The sequence below is a fragment of the Sorghum bicolor genome, chromosome 6, assembly GCF_000003195.3.
Source record: "Sorghum bicolor cultivar BTx623 chromosome 6, Sorghum_bicolor_NCBIv3, whole genome shotgun sequence".
In the NCBI taxonomy this organism is placed as follows: domain Eukaryota; kingdom Viridiplantae; phylum Streptophyta; class Magnoliopsida; order Poales; family Poaceae; genus Sorghum; species Sorghum bicolor.
In genome coordinates, this window is record NC_012875.2 from 57,579,837 (window position 1) to 57,606,657 (window position 26,821).

Genomic DNA, 26,821 nt, shown 5'->3' on the forward strand with positions numbered 1-26,821 from the left:
GGAAGGTCTGTGCAAATCCTCAGCAGTATACAAGATGAGACAGGGACTTGGGCTTACGCCGGAAACAAAAGCCTTCAACTATTGCTGGCCACAAGGATGCAGGACAATGTTTCTGATTAACAGGTTGTGAGTATGTAGTCTATCTGAAACATTAGCCAGGGTGGCAAAGGGTTCAGTTCTGAACACCGAGCAAAAAGAGTGGCTGGGGCGGGCACAGCTTGTGCCACTGCAAGCCCCTTAATGTAATTATGTTGTACTTTAGTTTTGCTCTTATAATAATGAAAACCGGTAACGAATCTTTGTATAAAAGACAAGCGGTGACGATAGTGTTCGTCCGGTTTACTTTTGTGCCGTGTGGGAAGTATCGGTGGATGGTGGGCTAGGTTTGTGACCGAAGGCCCAAAAGCGGACACACCTCACACATCGCAACTATGCGGGCTAGACGCACAACGGATCAGGAGCCGCTCGTGGCGCTCAACACGGCCCGCCACGCATTGTTGCCATCCGTTCGCCGTCCGTTTTCCAGTCCAGAAACACGCTTCCTGTCGTCCGTGCCGGTGCACCTCTGACCTTGTCCTTTTTTTTTGAGACGCTATTGACCTTGTCCTTGTGCGGCCGGGCACCGGCGCACGGCTAATCCCTCGCCCGCCATCGCGTTGCGCACACAAACACCCGTCACCCCGTGGTGCTCGCCGGCTGCTGGCTCGGCACACGTTCGGGCGCCCGCCGCCCGGCCTCCCGGCGGCCGGGGGCGCCAGGCTGTAGCGGCGGCGCACTTACGCGGTACACGTACGTCGTCGCGTACGCCACGGGGAGTGCCAAGACGTACTACGGCACAAGGCCGTCCGACTCGCGAACGATGCATGGTGTGCTGGTGTGGCCGCGTCGAACCAGAGGGGACCAGACAAAGATTGCACAATGCAAAGGTCACGACTGACAAGCCTGGTCGTTGCCTCGTTGGGAGGAGATTTTGGGCTTTTGGCGCTGTACGTTTCTCCCATTTTTTTCAGTACATATTTCTAACCACGCTATATGCGGCTTCCCTTTGTGTCTTTATTTTGGGCTTTGGTTTGTACAATAAAGTAGGTTGATGCATCATCACCTTATTCCTCGTAAGTTAATAAATAGCACTAGTATAAAGAATGAGGTCATTCCACCAAATTTGAACAATGAACTCATGATGCACCACTCCATCTAAGATAGAGAGATTCTTCAAACCAAACGTCATATTAATGAGTAACAAGATACAATTTTAAAATATGCTTGCTCTTTTCAGATGTTCCACGTGACATAAATAACTATTATTCTTATTCCTCTTTCCAAATGTAGAACAAACATCCTATATATGGATGGCGAAATACAATTTTAGAAGATGCATGTTCTTTTCAGATGTTCCACAGGATATAAATGACCATTATTCTCTTATTCCACTTTCCAAATATTCTACGTGATATAAACGACTATCCCTGTTGAAGATATGGCGTTGAGCCTCCGGATCGTGTCGTTCTGATCCTCCCACCAATTAGCTACGGACTCCTCGTTATTATTTAGGTGTGTCGCGTTGCTCAAAATGAATCGCTTCCAAGAGAGAGAACTTGTCGCCGTAGGCTCAATTATTTTCTCTTCACTCAGACCCTCGACAGCATAATTTTTGCAAAGCAAGGGAAGACACACCTAGAGATAAAAAAAAACTCCATAAATAACTAAATGTTTTATTCAACTTATATATCCTTATGATTTTTTTCACCCTAAAAAAGCCATAGATTTTAAGGGGATTTGAGTTTCCAAAGTGTCTGCATGCAACATGTTAAAATTTTGCGGCACATGTAACTGCGGCCGGCCGGCAAGAAGGGGTCCTCGTGAGCCACCCACACGCGTACTTATTTAATTACTGACGTAAGTATATACTGTACCTCTCTTACTGTACACAGTTACAGGAAGCTATATGTACTTCCTGTTCATCCGTTCGCATATGACTAGTTGTGGCTCCCTCCATGGCCACCGGAACCTTCTTCCGGAGGGCCAGGCTGCGTCGGCGGCCTCCTCGCCGCCAACACCGGAGTGGCCACCTCCTGCACGTACAAGTATTGCAACGGTTGCATATTATTTTACTACGCTCCGGCCGACCGGTCACAGTACCGACCAAATCAAACGGTGATCTCGAACACTTACGCTGCTGCCAGCAGCCGCCTTGTCGTCGTCGTCGCCGCCGCCGCCAGCCTCTCCTTCCTGCGGCGTCGACGACTCCGCGATCGCCGCCGCAGCCGGCTTCGAGTCGTTGTTGTCGCTGCAGTAGCCGTGCAGGCCCACCAGGCAGCCGGCGCAGGCGCGGAGCAGGGGCTGGAGCAGCGAGAACGGGTGCGCGAAGAGCGGCGCCGAGGCTTCTACTTCGGCCATCTCCACCTGCTCCTCCTTGATCACACCCGCGGTCTCAGCTTCGAACCCGCCGTCGTTGCGCTGATCCGTGAGCTCTCCATGGACGTCGTCCGGCACCGCCGCCGCCGTGCTCTTGCGCCGAAGATCTGACGAGTCCAGCTGGGAGTTGTGATCCTCCTCCCCGCGCTGATCCATTGCAGCCGCTCTAGTAGCTAGCTAGACGCTGGGGGTTTCTGGAGAGCAGTGTCTCTAGCTCGTCAGACACTGAACGCAGTTTTTTTTTCTGAGGTAGTATGAGGCAGTGAGGCTACCCGCACTTGCTGATGATGCGTTCAGACAGGGGTACTCTAGCAGAGTCATACGGCGTCGCCGTCGAGCACCAAATTCATTGTTCCCTACTGTGGAACTGCGACATGTAGAGGCCACAGAATATTGTCGGGAATGCCCTAAGGCCTTGTTTAGTTTCCAAAAATTTTCAAAATTCTCCGTCACATCGAATCTTGCGGCATATGCATGGTGCATTAAATATACATAAAAACGAAAACTAATTGCACAGTTCATCTGTAAATCGCGAGATGAATCTTTTAAGCCTAGTCACTCCGTGATTGGACAATGTTTGTCAAATAAAAACGAAAGTGCTACAGTGTCGAAAACCTAAAAATTTTGCAAACTGAACCAGGCCTAAGAGAGTTGGTTTGCTTTTTCGCATGAACTTATTAGCGCCTTGTTTAGTTCCGAAAAGATTTCGGTACCGTAACATTTTCGTTTTTATTTTACAAATATTATTCAATTATGGATTAACTATGTTTAAAAGATTCATCTTATAATTTACAGACAAACTGTATAATTAGTTTTTATTTTTGTTTATATTTAATACTTCATACACGTGCCCCAAGATTCGATATAATGAGAAATTTTGAATTTTTTTTATTTTTGGAGTGAACTAAACAAGGCCTATTATTACTTTTTAGCTACGAAACAATGTTTTTCTATTAAAACAAATCAGCATCCGCCAACCTCGGTAGCCATGGTAGACGGCGTTGGTAAGGCCTTCTCCAAAGCAAAACCGACGCGGACAGAGGCGTTAACCAGCTGCGAGGGCATTGAATTGAAACACACACCACCTACCCCATGTTTAATTTCTACATTCTACATACAACGTTAAAGTCAGTCTCAATACATAGTTTTATGACACAGTTACCAAAACTCTAAACTAGGTAACCGAGCCACATGAGTTTCATGGGGATGAAACTCCTCTCTCATCTGATGAAACTCCATTTAATGACACTGCCAAGTTAGCAATTTTGCTTATGTGGCACCCTATTTAATGTGCATGACACTCTCATGAAACATATATTGAGACTAAACTAAGAGCAACCACAATGTATATAGACTAAGTAGTCCATATGAGCAGTTTTTGTGTCAGTAGACAATAGCTATTGCTGTCTCCACAATGTATCAGCCAACAACTAGTCCATAAGATGGGTCCCATATAAGATAAATAATTATTTCTCTTTACAATCCTGTGCAAAGCTGAGAGAGAGAGAGAGGGAGGAGTGAGAAAAAATAATATTTTTTTATTCCCTATGGGTAGTCCATAAACTTATGGGTACCTTTTGCTATAGACTCCTCTATGGACTAGTCTCACAATGTTCCAGTTACCTGATAGCAAATATTTTAATCCTATGGACTACCTTATGGCAAACATTGTGGTTGCTCTAATAGATGAAGGCACGTATGTCTTCTCCTGTGTTTAAGGTACATACAGATCAAAATGCGACCTATCCCAAGGTGATTTGGAACATTGCCAAGAAATAACGTGTGAATCCAGACTCATATAGTCGAAATACGGGTGAATGGTCGATCGTGAAAAAAAACTCAGTCATAATTCAAACATCATCCTTGCCTAGTTCAGTTCTTTCTTCTTACTCAACAGTTGTGTGCCACATGCTGAGCAGGTATACAACCAAACTGGTCTATCGACTATCGGATCTGCTCATCTGCCTTGACCATTCAGTGAACAACTGAGCAATGCTCAAACACTCCTACAAACGGGGCACCAAACTTTTTTTTTTCTCAAATATACGCTACGCAGTCGATTTGCGCATCTTTGTAATATTAAGAGAGAAAAGATAGAATAAACAACACGCTTCTGGCAGATTTGCACGTCTTTGTAGTATTAAGGCCTTGTTTAGTTTCCAAAAAATTTCAAGATTTCTCGTCACATCGAATCTTGTGACACATGCATGAAATATTAAATGTAGACAAAAACAAATACTAATTACACAGTTTATCTGTAATTCGCGAGATAAATCTTTTGAGTCTAGTTAGTCCATAATTGGATAATATTTGTCACAAACAAACGAAAGTGCTACGGTAGCCAAAACCAAAATTATTTTTCCCTAACTGAACAAGGCCTAAGATAGAAAAGTTTGAAATAAACAACACGCTTCTGGCGAGCGCTCGCCAAGCACCAAACTTGAAAGACGGTAAAAAGAAAGAAAATACAATCCACACCCACCAACAAACAAATAATTGCCAATGTAATAGGGTTCTTATAAAGTACTGGCGTAGTGCTTAATGTCTTGAGCACATTTAATTAGCAAACTATACAACACTTCCACACACAGTCTCGTTTGGAGTTCAGATCATCGAAGCCTACGTAAAACTCAGAGCCACATGCGCCCACACGGGTACTAGTAGTAAATTTGCTAACGTACTTTCTAGAAAGTCGTAATTAATTAAGCTACGTACTTGGTAGAGAGGGGCATATGCAGATATGCATGTTCCGGCACTTGGCCACCACCAAAGCTAGGCTAGGTGCCCATACATCGGCCAAGCAATCGAAGAAGGCAAGAGATCACCGTTGCCTAGTTGTGTTTTCCTCCATCGCCACCGGGGCCTTCTCTCGGACGGTTGGGCGGCGGCGGCCTCCTCCTCACTGCCCGCACCTGAGCGCCCACTTCCTGCATGAAAAAGTACTGCAAAGGTCCGACGACCGGTTACCGTGTACTGTACTACGGTGTACCGACAAATCAAGCCACCGGTCTCCTCTCGAAAACTTACGCTAGCCGCCTTGTCGCTGCCACCCTGCAGATCTCCTTCTTCCTGCGGCAACTCCGCAACCGCCGGCGCCGCAGCAGCGTCGTCGTCGTCGTCGCTGCAGTAGCCGTGCAGGCCCAGGCAGCCGGCGCAGGCGCGGAGCAGGAGCTGCAGCAGCGAGCACGGGTGGTGCGCGAGCTGCGGCGGTGAGGCTTCTTCTTCCTCAGAGAGTACGCCGACCACCTCCACCTCCAACTCCACCTCCTTGAGCAGGGTCTCCTCCTCCGCTTCTTCGTACCCGCCGCCGTCGCGCTGATGATCCATGGACTTTCCGTGGTTTTCCATGCCCCCCTCGGCCGCCGTCGCATCGACGTCGTCGTCGTCCTTGCGCTGGTGATCCCTCGAATCCTCGGAGCTGTGCTCCTCCTCTTCCTTCCCGTGCTGATCCATTGCCGCCTTTGGTGTTTGATCTCTTGCCTTTTGTCTCCCGGCGGGCTCGATCTCCGCGCGCAGCCGCTCTAGCTAGACGCTGGGAGTTTCTGGAGAGCGTAAGCGACACTCTCCTGATTCCCTTTGCTCGTCAACTTTTTTGTGCACTCCCTTTCCTGAGGCAGTGATGAGGCTATCAGGATGCTGATGATGCGTTCAGGCCTTCAGGGGGTATTTACTCCGGGTCCCCGTGGCAGGTGGCACTCTGGCAGAGTCGCACGGTGCCGAGCACAAAATTATTTATTATTGCCTATGGAACCGGGACAGGTGGGGCCACAAAACATTGGCCGAAATGCCCTTGGAGAGTTGGACCAGAAGGTATACATCGTACAGATAATTAAACTCGATCAGAGTTCGCTTGATGCCGGTGTACAGTGTCCTCCGTTGTGTATGATACTGCAGGAGTCTCTCTGCGACTATATGCCTAGATTCCACACACTACATAGCGGAGCTATGATTTTTGTAGAGTCTAAGATGGCGGAGCCATATCAAAATTCAAAAAAAATTTGCATCTAAATAAGATCTAAGATAGCTCTGCTCCTCACATGAGGAGCTTTTTCGATGAAGTTAAGATATTTTAAAAAACATTTGGTAAAAATAATTCTTGTGACAATTTTCTTAATAAGTTGTATTAGAATTATGAGGAGAAGCAGAAAGAAATCATATTTCTACTGCTCTACCTCCTCTAAAAATGGCTCTAGCTTTTTTGGACTGTTTGTAACAAGCCGTTTTGTAGATGTTCAATTAGCAAGACTCCTTGCAAGGAGACTGAGAAGCTGAAGCCGAACCCTTGCTAAATAAAATCTAACACATAATATAGAGCATTGTACGTGCATAAAAGTAAAATTAGAGAACTAAAAATAATTTTGAGCTAATCTATCTCCGCCTAACGTCTATCACTAATTACCGTCTACAGAGATCTACAAAGTTTGTATTGTGCTTGTTCAGTAGCTCTGCAAAGGCCCTCCTACCAATTAGCAAAGCAATATGCTTGTTGTTTGCTGGCCTAATCGGTGCAAGATCTTTCCATGATTTGTCTTTCTAGTTCCTTCTTTATTTTTCTTTTTCTTCACACGTGCACTCTGCATATCATATACGTATGATCTCCATGATACACATATTTCTGACTGTATTTCTTCACCAGCGTCATCATATACACGTCTGATTAGGCATAGGGAGAGAGCATTAGCTCTGTATGCGTTGCAGCTACCGGTATATTAGTATAGATAATGTATATACTTATGTGTTCACCAGGAGCCCGGCCACCGGCCCAGGGTGGCCGGGCCTTGGCTCCGCCGGTGACTACAGACTACAGAGCGTGTATATGCAATGCAGCAGTACCATGCAAAATGCATGCGAGCCAAAAATGTGTCGAGACTCTAGATAGAGAGCGTAAACAATACAAGGGCAATCCTGTAAATGGCCAGCCTTGGTAGCCATGGCAGACGCTGTTAGTGGTAGGGCGCGGCGCCCTTTTTCAGAGCAACAACCCCAGGGCCTTGTTTTGTTCAGCCCAAAATCTAAAAAGTTTTCAAGATTCTATGTCACATCGAATCTTGCGACACATGCATGAAATATTAAATATAGACGAAAACAAAAACTAACTACACAGTTTGTCTGTAAATCACGAGACGAATCTTTTAATTCTAGTTAGTTTATGATTGGACAATATTTGTCAAATAAAAACGAAAATACTACAGTAGCGAAATCCGAAATTTTTTCGAAACTAAAAAAAAGGCCCAGGAAACCGACGCGGGCAGAGGCGTTAACCCAGCTGCCGAGGGCATTGAAAGTTGAAACACACCTCACCTACCCATGTTTAATTTCTCTACAGCGTACTGTACTGTATACGATGACGTGAGGTTTCAGTCGGTTGATACCTACTACTACGTACTAGGTCTGACCGGTCAACATCTCGTCCGAGTTATACATTTTATATATTATTACTCCTGGTAGTAAGTTATTAGCTGGTGTATTCATCACTGGGATTATATTCTTTCTTGATCTAATCGTATCGGCACTCTCATCCACTCATGGAGGAGTTTTGTCCAACAGTATTTGTCATCTCTTCCGGCCTGAGAATCTGGCCCGCAACAGAACAAGACCGAGATGCTGTGACTGTGAGCAAAGCACCTACCTGCTCTCTCCTTTATCTTGGTCCCACGATCAGTCAGCCCGGAGGATTATTATATAAGACTTGTGTTCGACGAAAAGATAACCACCACTAGCAGTACCTTCTTCTGATGGCAATGTCACATTTTATTCTGTTAATGCTGATCACCACCACCACCTCTCAAAATCGATTATTAGCTCGTGGCAATGTCAGACGTATCTCGTCGTGAACTGCTGCCAGCTACTAGCTGCAATGCAACCTTTCATTCCTAAAACCCAAATTTTTCAAGACTCTTTATCACATCGAATTTTTAGATACATACATAGAGCATTAAATATAGAAGAAAACAAAAACTAATTATACAGTTTAACTATAATTTGCAAGACAAATCTTTTAAACCTAATTAGTCTATCATCCTGTTTTTCAAAAAAAAATTGAACTAAACAAGCCCTTATTATTAGTAGTCTTTACTTGCTACCCGATCTTTATTAGCTGGCCCTGGCCTGCAGCCCTGCATGCGCTGCATGCCATCGCAGATCAGTCATTAGTGTACAAGCAGTACACGTCCCATGTGTGTAGATTTTGATCTGACTGCACTGCACCAAGCCACCAACTGTGCTCATGTTGACAACAATACGTGAAAGTGATTGAATACGGACCAGTGAACACAAGTGCCTTCGTCTTCGTGGCAATGGCAGCCAGCATTTAATCCAGCCACGTCCTTCCTCGCCTCGTCTTCTTGATGCTACACTAGTGGCAAACTGGCAATAAAAGCGGCGTTGAGACGAGGCAACCGCGTTTCCGATGGGCTAGGCCGAAACCGCCAATCCACTACTGGGTCCTCGAACTGGGCTCGATTGTGACGAAGCATTTTTGGGCCTCGATCCAGCAAATCGCGCAGCTCAAATTGGTAGAGGGGTTAGCCCAGAATAGCGCCGCGGAGGACTCGGCCGCCGCGGCCGCGGTGGCGCTTTTGGCGCCCAACGAGACGTGGGGGCAGGGCAGCAACCGCGACCGCATCAAAACACCTCGCCATGCCTCCACCCATGGGCAGCGCAGATCCACAGCCTCCGGCTATCCATCGCGCTCGAAGCCGGCCGATCGGGGGAGCGCAGCAGCAGGCGGGCCACGCCGCCGCCCTGCTCGTCTGCTCCCTCCTCCGTGATGGCCGACCTCGACGCCGACGCCAACAACCATGATCCCGAGCACAGGACGCGCTCGGCGTCCTCGTCATCGGAGGCCGACGACGTCGACACGGACGCCAACAACCATGATCCCGAGCACAGGACGCGCGCATCGTCCTCATCATCGGAGGCCGACGACCACGACGCGGCCGGCAAGACGCCCATCATCCCGCTGTGCCCGTCCCCGGCGCGCCACCACGCGGGACACGCGCTCGAGGAGCCGCCTCGGCGGAAGGCGCCGCACCGCCGGTCCCGTCCCGTTCGGATGTTCAAGAGCATGTGCCGGTCGCTGCCGCTGCTGAACCCGCGGTGCGGGGGGACGATGCATCCCGGTGCGTGCCGCATCGCGCCGGCGTCGTCGCATCCCGCCACCGCGCCGTCGGACTCGAGCTCGCTGCTGTCGCAGCTCATCGCGCATTCCTCCTTCGGCGGCGCCGCGTCGTCCCGGCACCGCCTCACGGGCACGCTCTTCGGCTACCGCGACGGCCGCGTGTCGCTGTCGCTGCAGCAGAACGCGCGGTGCCAGCCCACGCTGGTCGTGGAGCTCGCGCTCCCGACGCACGCGCTGCTCCGCGAGCTCGGCGCCCACGCGGGCGCGCGCATTGTGCTGGAGGTCGAGAAGCGCGCGGAGCATCAGGGCGGCGCTGGCGATGCCGGCGCCGGGGCTCACGACGGTAACGAAGCCATCGCCGCCGTCGGCGAGGGCGGCGGCGCCCACGGCTTCAGGCGCCACGACGACGAAGGGTGGGTGCTGGAGGAGCCCATGTGGACCATGTTCTGCAACGGCAAGAGGGTGGGCTACGCGGTGCGGCGGGACCCCACCGAGGACGACATCGCCGTGCTGGAGACGCTGTGGGCGGTCACCATGGGCGGCGGCGTGCTCCCAGGCAGGTCGGACGTGGACGGCCCCGACGGCGAGATGGCGTACATGCGCGGGAGCTTCGAGCACACCGTCGGGTCCCGGGACTCGGAGTCGCTCTACATGGTCGGACCGCCCGGCGGCGACTGCCCGGAGCTCGCCATCTTCTTCGTTAGGCTATGAATGAACCATAGTACCAAACGAACATGCTACAGTGTACACGTCGCGCTCGTGGTGTCTAATCTCTCTCGTCTGGTCTCGTTCGTTGTTCAGCCGCAGCTACCAGCTAGCGTCGTCAGAAATATTCATTGCCCCATCAACAGATTACTGTATCACACATAACACGAACGAGTAGTCTGGACGTTCATCGATATGACAGGTCACGTCGTCGATCGACCACCACGGACGTGTAGCACGCAGAGCGCAGCAGCAGGGCCATCGGCTAGCACTAGCAGTCGCCTGCTCCGTGTCCGTGCTGCCGGCTGTGCTGTCCCCTGGGGCTCTGCATGCATGAACCGATCGAAACGATGCACGCATACAGAGGCACGTACTGCACAGTGGCGGACGAACGACGGACGTGCACACTGCACACCTTTGGCAGCAGCGAGCATTCATCAGTCACGAGCATAGTTAAACAGTTTATGTCACGTGTGGTGTGGTTCCATGAAATGAAACGATGCACGGCTTCCCACGAATACAGAACACTCGCGCGCGCGAAGGTGAAACGCACGGCGGGCATCGTTGGATCTCGCACTACGTGAAAAACTTACTAAGAGAGCGCCTCTCCCCACACTGTAGGGGCGGTTAACATTTGAACCGCCCTTACAGTAGGTGGGCAGCCAAGCACAAAGCCAGCCGCCCCTACAGAGGTCTGTAGCATAAGTAGCCAGCCCACTCTTCTTCCTCCCCGAGCCACTCACTTCCACTCGCAAAAAAAAGGTTTGGGAGGCCTTGGGCACCTCCCTAAAATCACTCTAGGAAGGGGGGAGGTTTTGAACTTAAATCCTTTGGTGGGGAGCTTGTTTAAGGTAAGAAAATGCTATTCCCACCCTCTAATCCATGTTTTATTGGTTGGTTAGTGAGCAATTTACATTTTGGTTTTCTCTCTCTTCCATGGAGCTTGAGCTTTGTGTTGACCAAATTAGAGCTTATCTATGATGCTATTAGTGTAGAATAGGTAGAGACACCACCTTGCACCATCAATTAGGTGATATAGCTTTATTTTATTGGAGATTAATTGTAGTTTCATGTATGGAGAGAAAAGGCATTCTAGATCTAGGGTTTCCTTTTTTTGTTTTTGTTTCATGAATTTGGAATGTGGTTGGCATGAATAGTTATTGGTAAACTAATAGTTGTTGTTAATATTAATTGTTTCTAATAATGGTAGATCATAATTGGTAAAATTAATTATGTCTAATAATCGTTTCTAACACAATTATTACTAATAATGATAGATAATAATTGTTGCTAAAAATGGTAGATAATAATTGTTACTTATTAATTGTTGCTAATAATGGTAGATAATATTTGGTAATATTAATTATGTCTAATAATCGTTTCTAACACAATTATTACCAATAATGATAGCTAATAATTGTTGCTAATAATGGTAGATAATAATTGTTACTTATTAATTATTGCTAATAATGGTAGATAATAATTGGTACTTATTATTTGTTGCTAATAATGGTAGATAATAATTGTTACTTATTAATTGTTGCTAATAATGGTAGATAATAATTGTTACTTATTAATTGTTGCTAATAATGGTAGATAATAATTAGTACTATTAATTATGTCTAATAATCATTTCTAACACAATTATTGCTAATAATGATAGCTACTAATTGTTGCTAATAATGGTAGATAATAATTGTTACTTATTAATTGTTGCTAATAATTATTCTCAACTAATTAATTTTTTTATTTATGTAAAGATGGAGAATAGGGCTACTTGGATGTATGGTTTGCCAAGGTACTCACAAGCCTATGCTGATGAGGTGGACAAATTTATTACAATCGCAGTGAATCATGCAAAGACGTTGTCAACAGGAAATAATTGTTCAGTTATTTGTCCCTGTAAAGATTGCAAGAACCACTTAGCAACTTATGATGTGGAAATCATCAGATCACATCTGATTAGGCGAGGATTTGTCCCGAACTACACAGTATGGCTTCATCATGGTGAAGTAATGTTTCTTGATGGCAACGATGATGACCAAGAAGACGATGCTGAAGAAGGCCAATTGTTGTCCCAATACGCAGACATGTTTGAAGCACAAATGCAACATGATTCAGCAAATGAACAAGCACGTGGTGATGATGTCGGTGGTGTCGACAATAATGATGGGGATGTTGGCGGTGTTGACAATAATGATGTTGGAGCATGTGAGGGGGATGCAGAAAACTTTGACAACTTAGAGGAAATGCTTCGGGCCATTGGACCAGAAATACTACAACAGAAGAAGGGTCTAGAAAATCTAGAGCGGGTGAAAACAGCGTCAAAGGAGACTGTGTATGGTGTTGAGAAGGGCTGTCCAACACATTGGACACTGCTCCGTTTTGTGCTTGAGCTACTCATCCTGAAGGCTAAGTACGGCTGGTCAGACTGCAGTTTTGACGAACTGTTGCATCTTCTGTCATCTGTGCTGCCACTGCCGAACTTAGTTCCCTCCAACACATACCATGCTAAGAAGGTCATAAGTCCATTGACAATGGGTGTTGAAAAGATCCATGCATGCCCCAACCATTGTATCCTTTTTCGTGGTGAAACGTTCGAAGGTCTGGATAAATGTCCTCGTTGTGGGGCAAGTCGGTACAAGGACAATGACCTTTACAGTGGTGGAGAAGCCTCCACCGGGAACAAGAGGAGTAAGAAGGGTTCCAAAAAGGTGGTACAAGAATCTCGACCTCCAGAGGACACCCCATTAGGCAACGACGCAAAGAAGAGAAAAATTCCTGCCTTGGTAATGTGGTATCTGCCAGTGACCGACCGCTTGAGGCGTATTTTCCTGAACCCTAAGGAAGCCGCGCTCATGACATGGTGGGACGATGAGCGCAAGGTCGATGACGATGTGATTGCACACACGGCCGATGGCAGTCAGTGGCAGGACTTCGATAATAACAACCCACTGTTCAGTTCGGACCCAAGGAATGTACGGTTTGCCTTGAGCACCGATGGAATGAATCCCTTCAACGAGAGGACGAGCAACCATAGCACTTGGCCAGTGATCTTGACCATGTACAACATCCCAACGTGGTTGTGTCAGAAGAGAAAGTATCTTTTCCTCACTGTTCTTGTTTCTGGCCCTCAGCAACCAGGCTTTGATATGGACGTGTTCCTCGAGCCTGTGATGGAAGAATTCGAGAAACTATGGAGGACAGGGGAGCTGATGTATGATGCTTTCCAAAAGGAGACCTTCACATTAAGAGCAATAATATTTGTGACTATCAACGACCACCCTGCATTGTTTGCCTTGTCTGGACAAATCAAAGGCAAGACAGGATGCTTAGTCTGTCTGGATGATACTAAATGGGTGTACCTAGATGGATCTAAGAAGACTGTTTACATCAGGAATCGTCGCTTTTTAAAGCAAGGTCACAAGTACCGCAGCAAAGTGTACTTAAAGTATTTTGGCAACATCCCAGAGGATGAAGATCGACCTCCGGAGAGACGTCATGATGGACAATATGTGTTCCAAATGGTGAAAAATATAAGTGTCATCTATGGAAAGAAGAAAATGGATGGAACACCTAGAGATAGAAGCACACCTCCTATTGAAGGCGTGCCTTTTAAGAAAAAGTCAATCTTCTTTCAGTATCTTGAATATTGGCAACAATTGGAGGTCCCCCATGCCATTGATGCTATGCATGTGCAGAAGAATGTCTTTGAGAGTCTCATCGCTACCTTGATGGACACACCGAAGTCAAAGGATAGTCTCAAAGCAAGGAGAGACATGGAGCAGCTACATGTGATGCCAGAGCTTCACCCGGTACTTGAGACAAAAACTGGAAAATACACCCTACCCGCGGCTAGCTACAACCTGGACCTAGAAGAGAGGAGAGGTTTATGCACTTCTGTGAAGGGGATCAAAGTCCCGACTGGGTTTTCGGCAAACCCGAAGAAGCTAGTGTCGATGAAGGACCTATCATTTCCACACTGCAAGGCTCACGATTGTCATATGATGCTGACGGTGTTCCTACCAATCGCAATAAGGGCTATCAAGCCAGAGTTTTTGAAGATGGCTATCACCCGCATGTGCTACTTCTGGTCGAAGATCTCACAGAAGAAGATTAGCAAGACAGAGCTGAGTGACCTACATGATTTTGTCGTAGAGACCCAAAACCAACTAGAGATGTGTTTACCTCCCGCTTTCTTCGACCCTATGGTACATCTCATGATTCACATGGTTCATCAGATACAGGCGTTGGGCCCTTGCTACTTGCATGAAATGTGGTCGTATGAGCGGTTCATGTCGGTTCTAAGTCGATATGTGCATAATCGTGCATACCCAGAGGGCTCTATGATAGAGGGCTACAGTAGTGAAGAAGTCATCGAGTGCTGTCAAGAGTACCTAAAAGTACAGAGAGGGATTGGTATTCCCGATTCTCACTACAAGGGTAGGCTGGCCGGGAAGGGCACAAATGGTAGAAAAATCTTCATCGACAATGAATACGCTGAAGTGAGTCGGGCGCACTACGCTGTCTTGGCGAGCACAAAACTGATGGAACCATATATTGATGAACACATGGAGATCATCCAATCAGAGAGAAATGGTCGTACAGGTGATTGGGTCATGAAACAACACAAGCAACGCCTAACTTCATGGTTGAAGGACCAAAACATACAGCCTGGAGAAACCATAGATTCTATTACCATCAGTAAGTTGGCAGCGGGGCCATCAAGACAGGTGACATCTTGGAGTTCTTATGAGATCAATGGGTACACATACTATACCCACGCAAAGGATAGTAAATGTGTGAACCAAAACAGTGGTGTTCGAGCAGTGGCTATCGGCGCAGGGGGACAAAAGATCGATTACTTTGGCATAATTGAAGATATATGGGAACTTGACTATGGAACTGAGGCACTAAATGTGGCCCTATTTCGATGTCGCTGGATCAAGCAACATGAATTCAATGAAATCGGATTGAGGGTCGTGGACCTTCACAGCATAGGCTACCAGGATGATCCATGGGTCCTTGCTTCACATGTTACACAGGTTTTCTATATGACCGACCCGCTCAGCATTGTCCCCCCAAAGAAGAAACCTAAGCATGTGGTTATCCCTGGAAAACAGCACATTATTGGAGTTGATGGCGTTGATGATGTTGAAGCCTACAATAAGTGCGATCAGATGCCGCTATTCACAGACTTTATTAACAAGATCGGTGTTGTGGAAAAAAGCCTACCCAAAGATGTATTGCCATGGGAACGAAAAGGTGTGAAGTGGAAAACTGTTACGGCGGCGGATACTAATAAATAGTCATTTGTATGTGTGTGAGACTTTATTTATGTATCCATGTGAGACTACATTTATGTATGTGTGTGAGACTACATTTATGTATGTGTGTGAGACTACATTTCTTAACGCTTTGTCAAATGCAAAAACGTCCTATATATCAAATGTACATCTTGATGAGTGGAACAAAGTTGCTATTCATGACTTTCGGAGTTGGGGCCATTTAGGGTCCCGAAAACGTGCGTGTAGCAGTAAAAATTTGAAATTTCAAAATTTGAGTGGTCCAAACCATCTCATATGAAAAGTTGACCATTACACCAAATGTGTGTCTGGAGAAGGGGAACAAACTTTGTATTCATGACTTTTGCATCTGAGACCATCTCGGGTCCGGTCAAAGTGTATTTTGTCAAAAATCCAATGTTTGACTTGGTCAAACTAGGTCAAACTAGGCAATAAAAGACCTCAAATGAAAAAAAATTGAATACAACATAGTTAGATCTCATCAAGGTCTACCTTTGGTACACAATACATTTTTGCATTTGGAAAAGTTACAGAAAACTCAGTTCACATGTTTTGAAAACCCAAGGCGTGGCTTGGACAAACCTGGTCAAACGAGTGAGTAAATGACCTCAAATGAAAAACTTTTGAATACAAGATAGTTAGAGCTCATCAAGATACACATTTCATACATAGGACATTTTTGCATTTGAGAAAGTGTTTGTAAACTCTAGTCACAAAGTCTTGAATCACACATAGACTTTATGAAACTACATGCGGGACTTGTGGATTTAGAACTGCACTTTCTTAACGCTTTGTCAAATGCAAAAACGTCCTATATATCAAATGTACATCTTGATGAGTGGAACAAAGTTGCTATTCATGACTTTCGGAGTTGGGGCCATTTAGGGTCCCGAAAACGTGCGTGTAGCAGTAAAAATTTGAAATTTCAAAATTTGAGTGGTCCAAACCATCTCATATGAAAAGTTGACCATTACACCAAATGTGTATCTTGAGAAGGGGAACAAACTTTGTATTCATGACTTTTGCATCTGAGACCATCTCGGGTCCGGTCAAAGTGTATTTTGTCAAAAATCCAATGTTTGACTTGGTCAAACTAGGTCAAACTAGGCAATAAAAGACCTCAAATGAAAAAAAATTGAATACAACATAGTTAGATCTCATCAAGGTCTACCTTTGGTACACAATACATTTTTGCATTTGGAAAAGTTACAGAAAACTCAGTTCACATGTTTTGAAAACCCAAGGCGTGGCTTGGACAAACCTGGTCAAACGAGTGAGTAAATGACCTCAAATGAAAAACTTTTGAATACAAGGTAGTTAGAGCTCATCAAGATACACATTTCATACATAGGACATTTTTGCATTTGAGAAAGTGTTTGTAAACTCTAGTCACAAAGTCTTGAATCACACATAGACTTTATGAAACTACATGCGGGACTTGTAGATTTAGAACTGCACTTTCTTAACGCTTTGTCAAATGCAAAAATGTCCTATATATCAAATGTACATCTTGATGAGTGGAACAAAGTTGCTATTCATGACTTTCGGAGTTGGGGCCATTTAGGGTCCCGAAAACGTGCGTGTAGCAGTAAAAATTTGAAATTTCAAAATTTGAGTGGTCCAAACCATCTCATATGAAAAGTTGACCATTACACCAAATGTGTGTCTTGAGAAGGGGAACAAACTTTGTATTCATGACTTTTGCATCTGAGACCATCTCGGGTCCGGTCAAAGTGTATTTTGTCAAAAATCCAATGTTTGACTTGGTCAAACTAGGTCAAACTAGGCAATAAAAGACCTCAAATGAAAAAAAATTGAATACAACATAGTTAGATCTCATCAAGGTCTACCTTTGGTACACAATACATTTTTGCATTTGGAAAAGTTACAGAAAACTCAGTTCACATGTTTTGAAAACCCAAGGCGTGGCTTGGACAAACCTGGTCAAACGAGTGAGTAAATGACCTCAAATGAAAAACTTTTGAATACAAGGTAGTTAGAGCTCATCAAGATACACATTTCATACATAGGACATTTTTGCATTTGAGAAAGTGTTTGTAAACTCTAGTCACAAAGTCTTGAATCACACATAGACTTTATGAAACTACATGCGGGACTTGTGGATTTAGAACTGCACTTTCTTAACGCTTTGTCAAATGCAAAAACGTCCTATATATCAAATGTACATCTTGATGAGTGGAACAAAGTTGCTATTCATGACTTTCGGAGTTGGGGCCATTTAGGGTCCCGAAAACGTGCGTGTAGCAGTAAAAATTTGAAATTTCAAAATTTGAGTGGTCCAAACCATCTCATATGAAAAGTTGACCATTACACCAAATGTGTGTCTTGAGAAGGGGAACAAACTTTGTATTCATGACTTTTGCATCTGAGACCATCTCGGGTCCGGTCAAAGTGTATTTTGTCAAAAATCCAATGTTTGACTTGGTCAAAGTAGACAAAAATGAATAAACTTTGCATATATATATATATAAACTAATCATAAAAATGTATGAAATAATTCAAAATTATTACATATTAGGTCAAGTGAGGCACTAAAGAATTTTTAAGTTTACACAATTTTATTTTTTAATTCCAAACCAATTTAGTTTGAAATTATATAATGTATATAAATTAAAGATACAAAAACTTGGAATAGTTTGAAATTATATAATATATATAAATTAAATATAAAAATACATGGAATAAATTAAAATTATTATATAAATACATTTTGAACTTTAACTAAATTAAAAAAAATGATTTTAAATTTCAAGAAAACCACAATAAGGGCGGTTCACATCTGAACCGCCCTTACAGTGGGGCTGCCCTCCATAAAACCCCCTTCCGTTCGCAGCGCCTAAGCCAGGGCGTTCTCATTCGCAGTTGGACGCCGTCAGGCTGCCCGATTCCCCCCGATCGGAACCCTAGCCGCCGCCGCCCGATTCCACGCCACCACTCTCCTCCCCCTCCCCCTTCGCCGGTGCCGTGCAACGCCACCACTCTCCTCCCCGCGCTCTCCTCCCCCTCCCCCTTCGCTGGTGCCCGTGCCACGCCACCACTCTGCTGCCGCCGGGAGCCAGATCTGCACACGGCCGCCCGCCCACGCGCGCCTCCACGAGCTCGGCGAGTCTGGCCGAGGACCTCGGTCGTCCACGAGCTCTTCGTCGGCGCGTCCACGAGCTCTTCTTCCGCGAGCTCGGCGAGCTCTTCTTCCGCGAGCTCGGCGACCTGCTTCCGTCCATGTGCGAGCCCGTGCGCTCCGCCCTGTCAGAACTCTAGACGTCGCCGAGGGCCGAAGATCCACGCGCGGCCGCCCGCCCGTCGGTGAGCCTGGGCACTCCGCCTGCTAGGAACCCTAGGCGCCGCCCGTCCGCGACTCTCTCCTTCTCCTCCAAAGGTATGTGAGTTTGCTCACTTTGCTATCCAATCCTATGTCTGCGGTGATATAGGATACACATCACTGTAGTAGACCAATGTGTATGGTTAGATCATTTGTTGCAGTGACTAGCTGTGATAGGATTGGATAGTTGAGATCAATAATTTGGTATCCAAGAATGTTTGTCATCTGTTTTAGTGAGTAATAGATAGCTGCTGCTTTCACTGAGGCTTCATTTTTGTAGGGGACATCATTGTATTTATGTGTCTTGTTTTGCATGGTCACAAAGGCTTCGAATTGACCTGTAGATGTCTCTGCAGTAGTAATGGTAGTCTCTGTTTTATGTACCATCTTGGTTGCTGCAGCGTAGATAACCTTAAGCCTGGTAATATATGATGGCGGAACTGGTACCTGCGTGGTTTGTGTGCACGTTAGTTCTGAGTAAGTGGTGCAAATTATTTTCAGAGTTCGTGTGGCAGCAGTGGGAGCTTGTTCTTTTTACTATAGTGGCATACCTCGTACAATGGTGGGATTTTGATTTTTTGAAACCATCTAGTTTCATAGGCTGCTCAGGTTGCCTCTGCACCAATAGTATGTGATCGCCTATAATGGCATAGTTTCTATATGCATGATCTGCAGTAGATTTTAGGTGCCTAGCAAAGTCACAAAGGTATATATACTTGTTGTCTGTACTGGTGTCTGCGAGGGTTGTAACTATGTTTGAAATTCTGGTAGCTCTGTGTTTGAAGTCTTGTAGACATTGCTGCAGTAGTTGAAGCAGCTGGATGGTTTTACCTTTGCACGTTCTGAATATATCAAACTTTTGGTAATAGAAGTCTCTTTCATTTCTGCTATCAGCAGATAGCTATAATCCGGGGCTCTGATGTCATAATCGATGTCGATCATACTACTGTAATTGTCTTTTAGAGCTATGTTGCCTGCATATATGAACACAGTTATTGTCAGTGTAATTAGCGATGCAGATGTAACGTTGGCTGCTACTGCTGCTACACCAAGCTCAGGAGGGCCTTGGCTGCTAATAGCTTTGTGACTTGAAATAGGTCTATTAATTTTTAGTTTATAAATTAATTTCTGGTTAATGATGCTTTTGCCTGAATCATATTTGACATGAATATTATTATAGATTCAGGAAATGTTCCCTCAATCATCTATTATCTTTATGTTTGACTCTGAACTCTATTTGTATGATCTTTGACTTCTAGTTTGTTCCATTATCATTTTATAGTCAATCTGTTTACTTTGACTTCTATGCCTTGCATTAGCTTATCATTTGATAGTCAATCTGTTTCTTATTTCTCCCACAAGTTACATAGTTTAGTCACTGGTTACCTATTACTGGTTACGTTCTGGTGGCTTACTGTCATTTTAATTTGTGGCTTACTGTAATCCTACTACTACTGCTTTTGTACTACAACTGTACTACTACTCTCTCTATGACAGTTTTATATACTGAGGCATAATTACTGTTGTTTATATAGCAGGCTGCTTATATGCCACTCCTCTCTACTACTACTACTACTACTACTACTACTCTACTGTTGTGGTGGCTTACTGGCATAATTTTGAATTGGTGACATTTTTTGAACCGTGCCCCTCTATACTACTACTATACCCTCTCTCCTCTACTATTGTTTTGCCGATGATGAAATTGTCTAATTCAATACATTATTTTAGAATATGAGCTGATGATCCAAAACTTATGAGTAACTTGGCATCATTACTAGCCGCCTCTATAGTGCCTTGTTCTCTATTTTGATGCCTTGATGCTCCAAGTTCTTGATCAAATGATGCTAGACATGTTTCTGAGGCCTTTTTTAAACCTTTCCCTCTCCTCACCTCTCCTTCCTCTCTGCTCCTTCTATCTCTCTTCTATTCTCTACTCTCATCCTCTCTCCAACACTACTGCACTAGTCTACTACTAGTGCTAGCTGCTGCTCTACTCTAGTACTCTACTAGTACTACACTACTGTTGGGGCTTACTGTAATCCTACTACTACTGCTGTTGTGCCCAACTCTCCTACTACCCTCTCTATGACAGTTTTATAAACTGTGCTCCTCTATACTACTACTACTACTACTACTCTCCTCTTCTATTTTTCTTCTCTCCTTTGTTTTGCCGATGATGAGATTGTCTAAGTCCATTCATTGTATGGAATATGAGCTGATGATCAGGAACTTGTGAGGAACTTGGCATCGTTACCAGCGGCCCCTATATGACCTCATCTTCTCTATTACGATGCCTTTATGCTCCAAGTTCATGATCAAATGATGATTGACATGGTACTGAGGCCTTTACTACTTGTACTACTTTTTTTTTCAAAATTTCTTACTCGATGATACAAAAGGTGTAGTGAGACAACATGACAGTCAAATACCCATAGCTTCTCCTAGACCGAAAGCTTCTGGGGGAAACTCGTCTCGAATGGAGTGCCATTGGATACTAGCCTCCCCCAGAGGTTTTCGGTCTTGTAGTGCAAATGGGTTTTCTCTTAACCTATTACTGACTGTCATATAAGTCTATGATCTATGATCACCACAGAGCAGCGGATGGCTCTATAAAGCAGCAACCCGCTAATTTGAGGGCACATTAGTTTCTTCTTCTTCTTCTACTACTACCAAACTAATTTGTCTCCTTTGTGTGTTCTCTCTCCTATCTTCTCCTCTCATCTGCTGCTGCTGCTACTACTAAAGCACTGCTACTACTACTAAAGCACTGCTGCTCTCTCTTCTCCTCTCTTCAACCTACTTCTCTGTTTTGATGCCTTGATGCTCCAAGTTCTTGATCAAATGATGGTAGACATATTTCTAAGGCCTTTTTTAAACCTTTCCCTCTCCTCACCTCTCCTTCCTCTCTGCTCTTTCTGTCTCTCTTCTATTTTCTACTCTCATCCTCTCTACAACACTGCTGCACTAGTCTACTACTAGTCCTAGCTGCTGCTCTACTCTAGTACTCTACTAGTACTACACTACTGTTGGGGCTTACTGTCATTATAATTTGTGGCTTACTGTAATCCTACTACTACTGCTGTTGTGCTCCAACTCTACTACTACTGCACTAGTCTACTACTAGTGCTAGCTGCTGCTCTACTCTAGTCCTAATTCTACTACTCTTCTCTCCTACTTCTATGATTTTTCTTCTCTCCTTTGTTTTGCCGATGATTAGATTGTCTAAGTCCATTCATTATATGGAATATGAGCTGATGATCAGGAACTTGTGAGGAACTTGGCATCGTTACCAGCGGCCCCTATATGACCTCATCTTCTCTATTACGATGCCTTTATGCTCCAAGTTCATGATCAAATGATGATTGACATGGTACTGAGGCCTTTACTACTTGTAATACTTTTTTTTTTCAAAATTTCTTGCTCGATGATACTAAAGGTGTAGTGAGACAACATGACAGTCAAATACCCATAGCTTCTCCTAGACCGAAAGCTTCTGGGGGAAACTCGTCTCGAATGGAGTGCCATTGGATACTAGCCTCCCCCAGAGGTTTTCGGTCTTGTAGTGCAAATGGGTTTTCTCTTAACCTATTACTGACTGTCATATAAGTCTATTATCTATGATCACCACAGAGCAGCGGATGGCTCTATAAAGCAGCAACCCGCTAATTTGAGGGCACATTAGTTTCTTCTTCTTCTTCTTCTACTACTACCAAACTAATTTGTCTCCTTTGTGTGTTCTCTCTCCTATCTTCTCCTCTCATCTGCTGCTGCTGCTACTACTAAAGCACTGCTACTACTACTAAAGCACTGCTGCTCTCTCTTCTCCTCTCTTCAACCTACTTCTCTGTTTTGATGCCTTGATGCTCCAAGTTCTTGATCAAATGATGGTAGACATATTTCTAAGGCCTTTTTAAAACCTTTCCCTCTCCTCACCTCTCCTTCCTCTCTGCTCTTTCTGTCTCTCTTCTATTTTCTACTCTCATCCTCTCTCCAACACTGCTGCACTAGTCTACTACTAGTCCTAGCTGCTGCTGCTGCTGCTACTACTACTACTACTACTACTACTACTACTACTACTACTACTACTAATACTACTACTAAAGCACTGCTGCTCTCTCTTCTCCTCTCTTCAACCTACTACTACTACTACTACTACTACTAAAGCACTGCTGCTGCTACGACTACTACTAATGCTGCTGCTGCTGCTACTACTACTACTACTAAAGCACACTTTATTCCTTTCATCTGTTAGAACAAATCACGAAATGACACGGACAACAAGCAATGCAGCCCGATCCAACGAACATGAAGAGCACCCTAGCCCTAGAGAGCAAGAAATACATGATCAGTTTTCTCAGGAACAGTTTGATGAAGAAGTGGGCAATGGTGTAGCATTTATGCTTACTCAGGAGGAGTCTGGCGAGGAGCAAGGGGGAGAAGCGGGAAGAGGAGAGACTGATGAAGGATCTAGCAAGGACGATGACTCAACCTCGGGATATGAAAGTCCTGAGGATCCACACCCATGTGAACCTAGACGGAAGCCAACGACGGATGAGTTGGACAAGGACTTTGACCCAAACGAGGAGGTAGGGATATGAAGGTCACTTAGTAAACCATAAATTTTGGTAACGATATGGTTGTGTTACCTCTACTAACACTTTGACCTGTTGTTTATACAGGTCCCTCCTAAACCTCCAAAAAGACCACGTCGGCGTCCGACACGTTTCGCCGGACACGACGGGGCAAGGGAAAGGAGGGCAGAGGCAACAGGCACAGAGACTACGATTGTGGCCTCTGCTCCGCAACCTGAAGGCACAACCTCGGCCTCGACTACCAAAGTGAAAAGGAAAGGAGGGGTCAGAAAGCCAAACCACTATCCAAATGCAAAAATGGTTTATGTGATTGATGAGGTTGGGGAAGAAGGGCAGATCCTTAAGCCAAAGGAGTTCCAATCAAAATTCCGCAATGCAATTGGGGCCCTAGTCAGAGACAAGTTGAACCCATCAATCCGTAATTGGCACGACTATCCAGAGGACATAAAGGATGACCTATGGAAAAATCGTCTGTTGGTCAATTTTAATTTTAGGATTCCGGCAGAGAAGCTACCCCTAGTAAGACGACGTGCTATGAAGATGATGGGAGAATCCTTCCGACGTTGGAGGAATGAGCTGAACACCGAGTACATCAAAAAGGGGTTAACTCCGTACCATAAGTATGGACACATCACTCCTGCTATCTGGGCGTTGCTCGTGGCTGAGAAGACTGCACCAGAATCTTTGGCCTTAAGTGAAAAGAACAGCTTGCAGGCGAAGAAGAACATCCACCACCCTCGTCTAGGCCCCGGTGGCTACGAGGGCAAGGAAGAGATGTTTAGAAAGATGGAAGAGGAGGCTGTAGCTGCTGGGAATACAAAAGTAATGAAATTGAAGCCACGCACCAAGCGTTGGCTCTTTGCCAGGAATCTTGAAGAATCAGGCAGCAGTCTGAAATTTGCCAAGCCAGAGACCGAGGAGGCAGTGTCAAGGATAATGAAATATTCTGAAGACATCGAGAAGGGCTCATTCACTCCTTCTAGAGAGAAGGACGAGCTTAGCCTTGGCTTGGGAAACCCCGAGCACCCAGGCCGTGTCAGGGGGTTAGGGAAACATAAGACCTGGAAGGAAGGATTTCGAGAGGATGTGGAGATGTACAAGAAACATGGTAGAAACCGGGAGGAGAGTCTTGCCACCCTAGTGAAGACCCTAGTTGCCAAGGAACTACAGGAGCAAGGACTGTCTACTGAGCGACGGTCACAAATGGAGCCGCCTAGGGATTTGGTTCTAGTTGGTAGTCCTCCAAATGTTCAAAGCAGCCAAGGTTCCAATGCAGCCTCCGCCTCAGTCGATCACATACGGGTGCCAACTCGTTGCATCCTGTTGATTCCCATCGGTAGGGGACAGGAGATGGCTGAGGTGGCAACGGGTCTGGCACATCCTCCAATTCCAGGCGACATCTGGCACCATAAACCGGTCCCGGCCGACTATAGTAAGGTTGAGGTGCATACCGTGAATCCCGAGTACGCGAAGCATAAGATTGAACACCCAACTAGCGAGGGGATTCGTGAGCTTGGACTACTCATGAAACAGTTCATCCTATGGTACAAAAAGGATATTGTGTTGAATGTTTCCTCGCCAACTCCAAGTGATGTACACCTGGAGAGAGTCCACCTTGAGGATGGAGCGGTGTATTCACCGTCTCATGAGGACCACTTGATGCATGAGAGGGTACCGGCTTCTCCAACCGCTGGTGAGCAAGGGGTCGAGCCAGGGCATGATGAGACGCCACATGAGCCTCAAATAGGTGAACCTTCTGTAGCTCGTGCGGAGCCAGAGCATGAGATGCCACATGTGCCTCAGAGTCCGCAATCTTCTACAGCTCGTGCCGAGCCAAAGCGTGATGAGACACCACATGTGCCTCATAGCCCAAAACCTTCTACAGCTCGTGCCGAGTCAGAGCATGACGAGACACCACATGTGCCTCCTAAGCCACAACATTCTCCAGCTCGCCCCGAGCAAGGCCATGATGAGATGGCACAGACTTTTCAACAAGCACCGCCGACACATGAAGAACTACTCCCTCTAGTATGTGAAGCTCGTGAAAAGATCCCCATCATGATAAGGTCGACAGGGTCAAAATCTTTTGTGGATATGAATGTCTCGGGTATGTACAAGTGGTATGCTCATGACCAGTTCAAGCCTGAGAACCAAGGCCCGAACAAATTTGCCTACAGGATGCCCACTGACACCTCAGACTACACAACGATAACAAAGTATCCAGATGTTGAAACCATCAAGTGGTCAAAGGATTGCCCGAAAGAATATGTAAAAGGCAAACGTTTCCTACCAAACCGGGTCTTGTGTAAGATGCCATATGGAATGAGAAGGTTCCATGATTGGTACTACTTGCATGTTTCACGTACAGAACTGAATGTGTTGGAAGCAGTAATACCTGCTCGCACATTTGGAGGCCCTGCTTCGGGTATTGCCTTTGACTTCAGCGACATCCAATCATGCTTTCACCTTAGTTCAATGTCGATGAATCTGATTCGCACTTGGTGCCTGTAAGTCCTCTTCCTCTTGATATGATTTGAAAGTAACCTAGTTGGATTTTGCTAAAACTAACTTACGTCATGATTTTTAGAATGCAAGCAAACTTTATGAAATCTACACGCTCAACGAAAGCCGGGTATGTAGACCCTATGCCTATAGCACAAATAAATTTTAATTACCCATCGAGATGGGAATTGGATGCGCCACAGCTAGCTGCTGGAGGGACGTTGGCGGAGAAAGAAAAGATCCGTGCGGCCAAAATAAGAGAAGAGTCTCTTAAGGTTGCGGCATGGCTTGCCGTATGTTTAAAGAATCTCCAACACTTCGAAACAATATGGATTCCATACCACTTCAAGTAAGTTCGATTAATTGTATACTTAACGATTGTTCGGTTTATCTTATTTTGATGCAAAGGTACTTATGTATTTATTTAAAATTGTTGTAGCAATCACTGGATAGTCATAGGTCTCGATGTCGGGATGAACATGGCATGGATTTGTGATTCTGCAGATTTTGACCCTCACACATATAAAGACTTCATGTCAATTCTCATTACGTAAGCAAATTTGTAATCCTAGTAACCTTATATGATTCACTTTAATATCGACTTCTGCATACTACAAGTCACATCGATTCTCATTCAAACAGGGCATTCAGGGCCTATGTCAAGAATCACAAAGGAAGGCATGATCCAGGTCTGGGGAGCCACTTGCGTTTCAAATCTCTATGTTCGGTAAGTGCGACTTAGTTTGGCATAAAATTACTAATTTTTTCAGTACTTATACTTGACACATCTCCATTTGCAAATTGAAACAAAGTTTCCCAAGCAAAGGCCAGGGAGTCT

At 45.2% G+C, this 26,821-nt stretch overlaps 5 protein-coding genes across 5 annotated transcripts; 3 read left to right on the forward strand and 2 right to left on the reverse strand.

Moving 5' to 3' along the window:
* On the reverse strand, window positions 1,293-2,887 carry LOC8079552. The gene is made up of 2 exons (XM_002448570.2): window positions 2,173-2,887; window positions 1,293-2,072 (listed from the first exon to the last, which is right to left on the reverse strand). The coding sequence occupies exons 1-2, from the start codon at window positions 2,569-2,571 to the stop codon at window positions 1,977-1,979; spliced, it is 495 nt and encodes a 164-aa protein (XP_002448615.1). The 5' UTR covers window positions 2,572-2,887; the 3' UTR covers window positions 1,293-1,976.
* LOC8079553 lies at window positions 4,772-6,100 on the reverse strand. Its single transcript, XM_021462654.1, has 2 exons — window positions 5,443-6,100; window positions 4,772-5,357 (listed from the first exon to the last, which is right to left on the reverse strand). Exons 1-2 carry the CDS (start codon window positions 5,866-5,868, stop codon window positions 5,247-5,249), a joined length of 537 nt encoding a protein of 178 aa, XP_021318329.1. The 5' UTR covers window positions 5,869-6,100; the 3' UTR covers window positions 4,772-5,246.
* Window positions 9,069-10,405, forward strand: LOC8079554 (protein MIZU-KUSSEI 1). The gene has a single exon (XM_002447142.2). It carries the CDS (start codon window positions 9,185-9,187, stop codon window positions 10,244-10,246), a length of 1,062 nt encoding a protein of 353 aa, XP_002447187.1. The 5' UTR covers window positions 9,069-9,184; the 3' UTR covers window positions 10,247-10,405.
* Window positions 11,932-24,821, forward strand: LOC8081623. Its single transcript, XM_021463657.1, has 3 exons — window positions 11,932-12,364; window positions 24,161-24,677; window positions 24,758-24,821. Exons 1-3 carry the CDS (start codon window positions 12,001-12,003, stop codon window positions 24,819-24,821), a joined length of 945 nt encoding a protein of 314 aa, XP_021319332.1. The 5' UTR covers window positions 11,932-12,000.
* On the forward strand, window positions 24,728-26,782 carry LOC8068451. Its single transcript, XM_021463962.1, has 4 exons — window positions 24,728-25,988; window positions 26,069-26,332; window positions 26,423-26,533; window positions 26,626-26,782. Exons 1-4 carry the CDS (start codon window positions 24,832-24,834, stop codon window positions 26,723-26,725), a joined length of 1,632 nt encoding a protein of 543 aa, XP_021319637.1. The 5' UTR covers window positions 24,728-24,831; the 3' UTR covers window positions 26,726-26,782.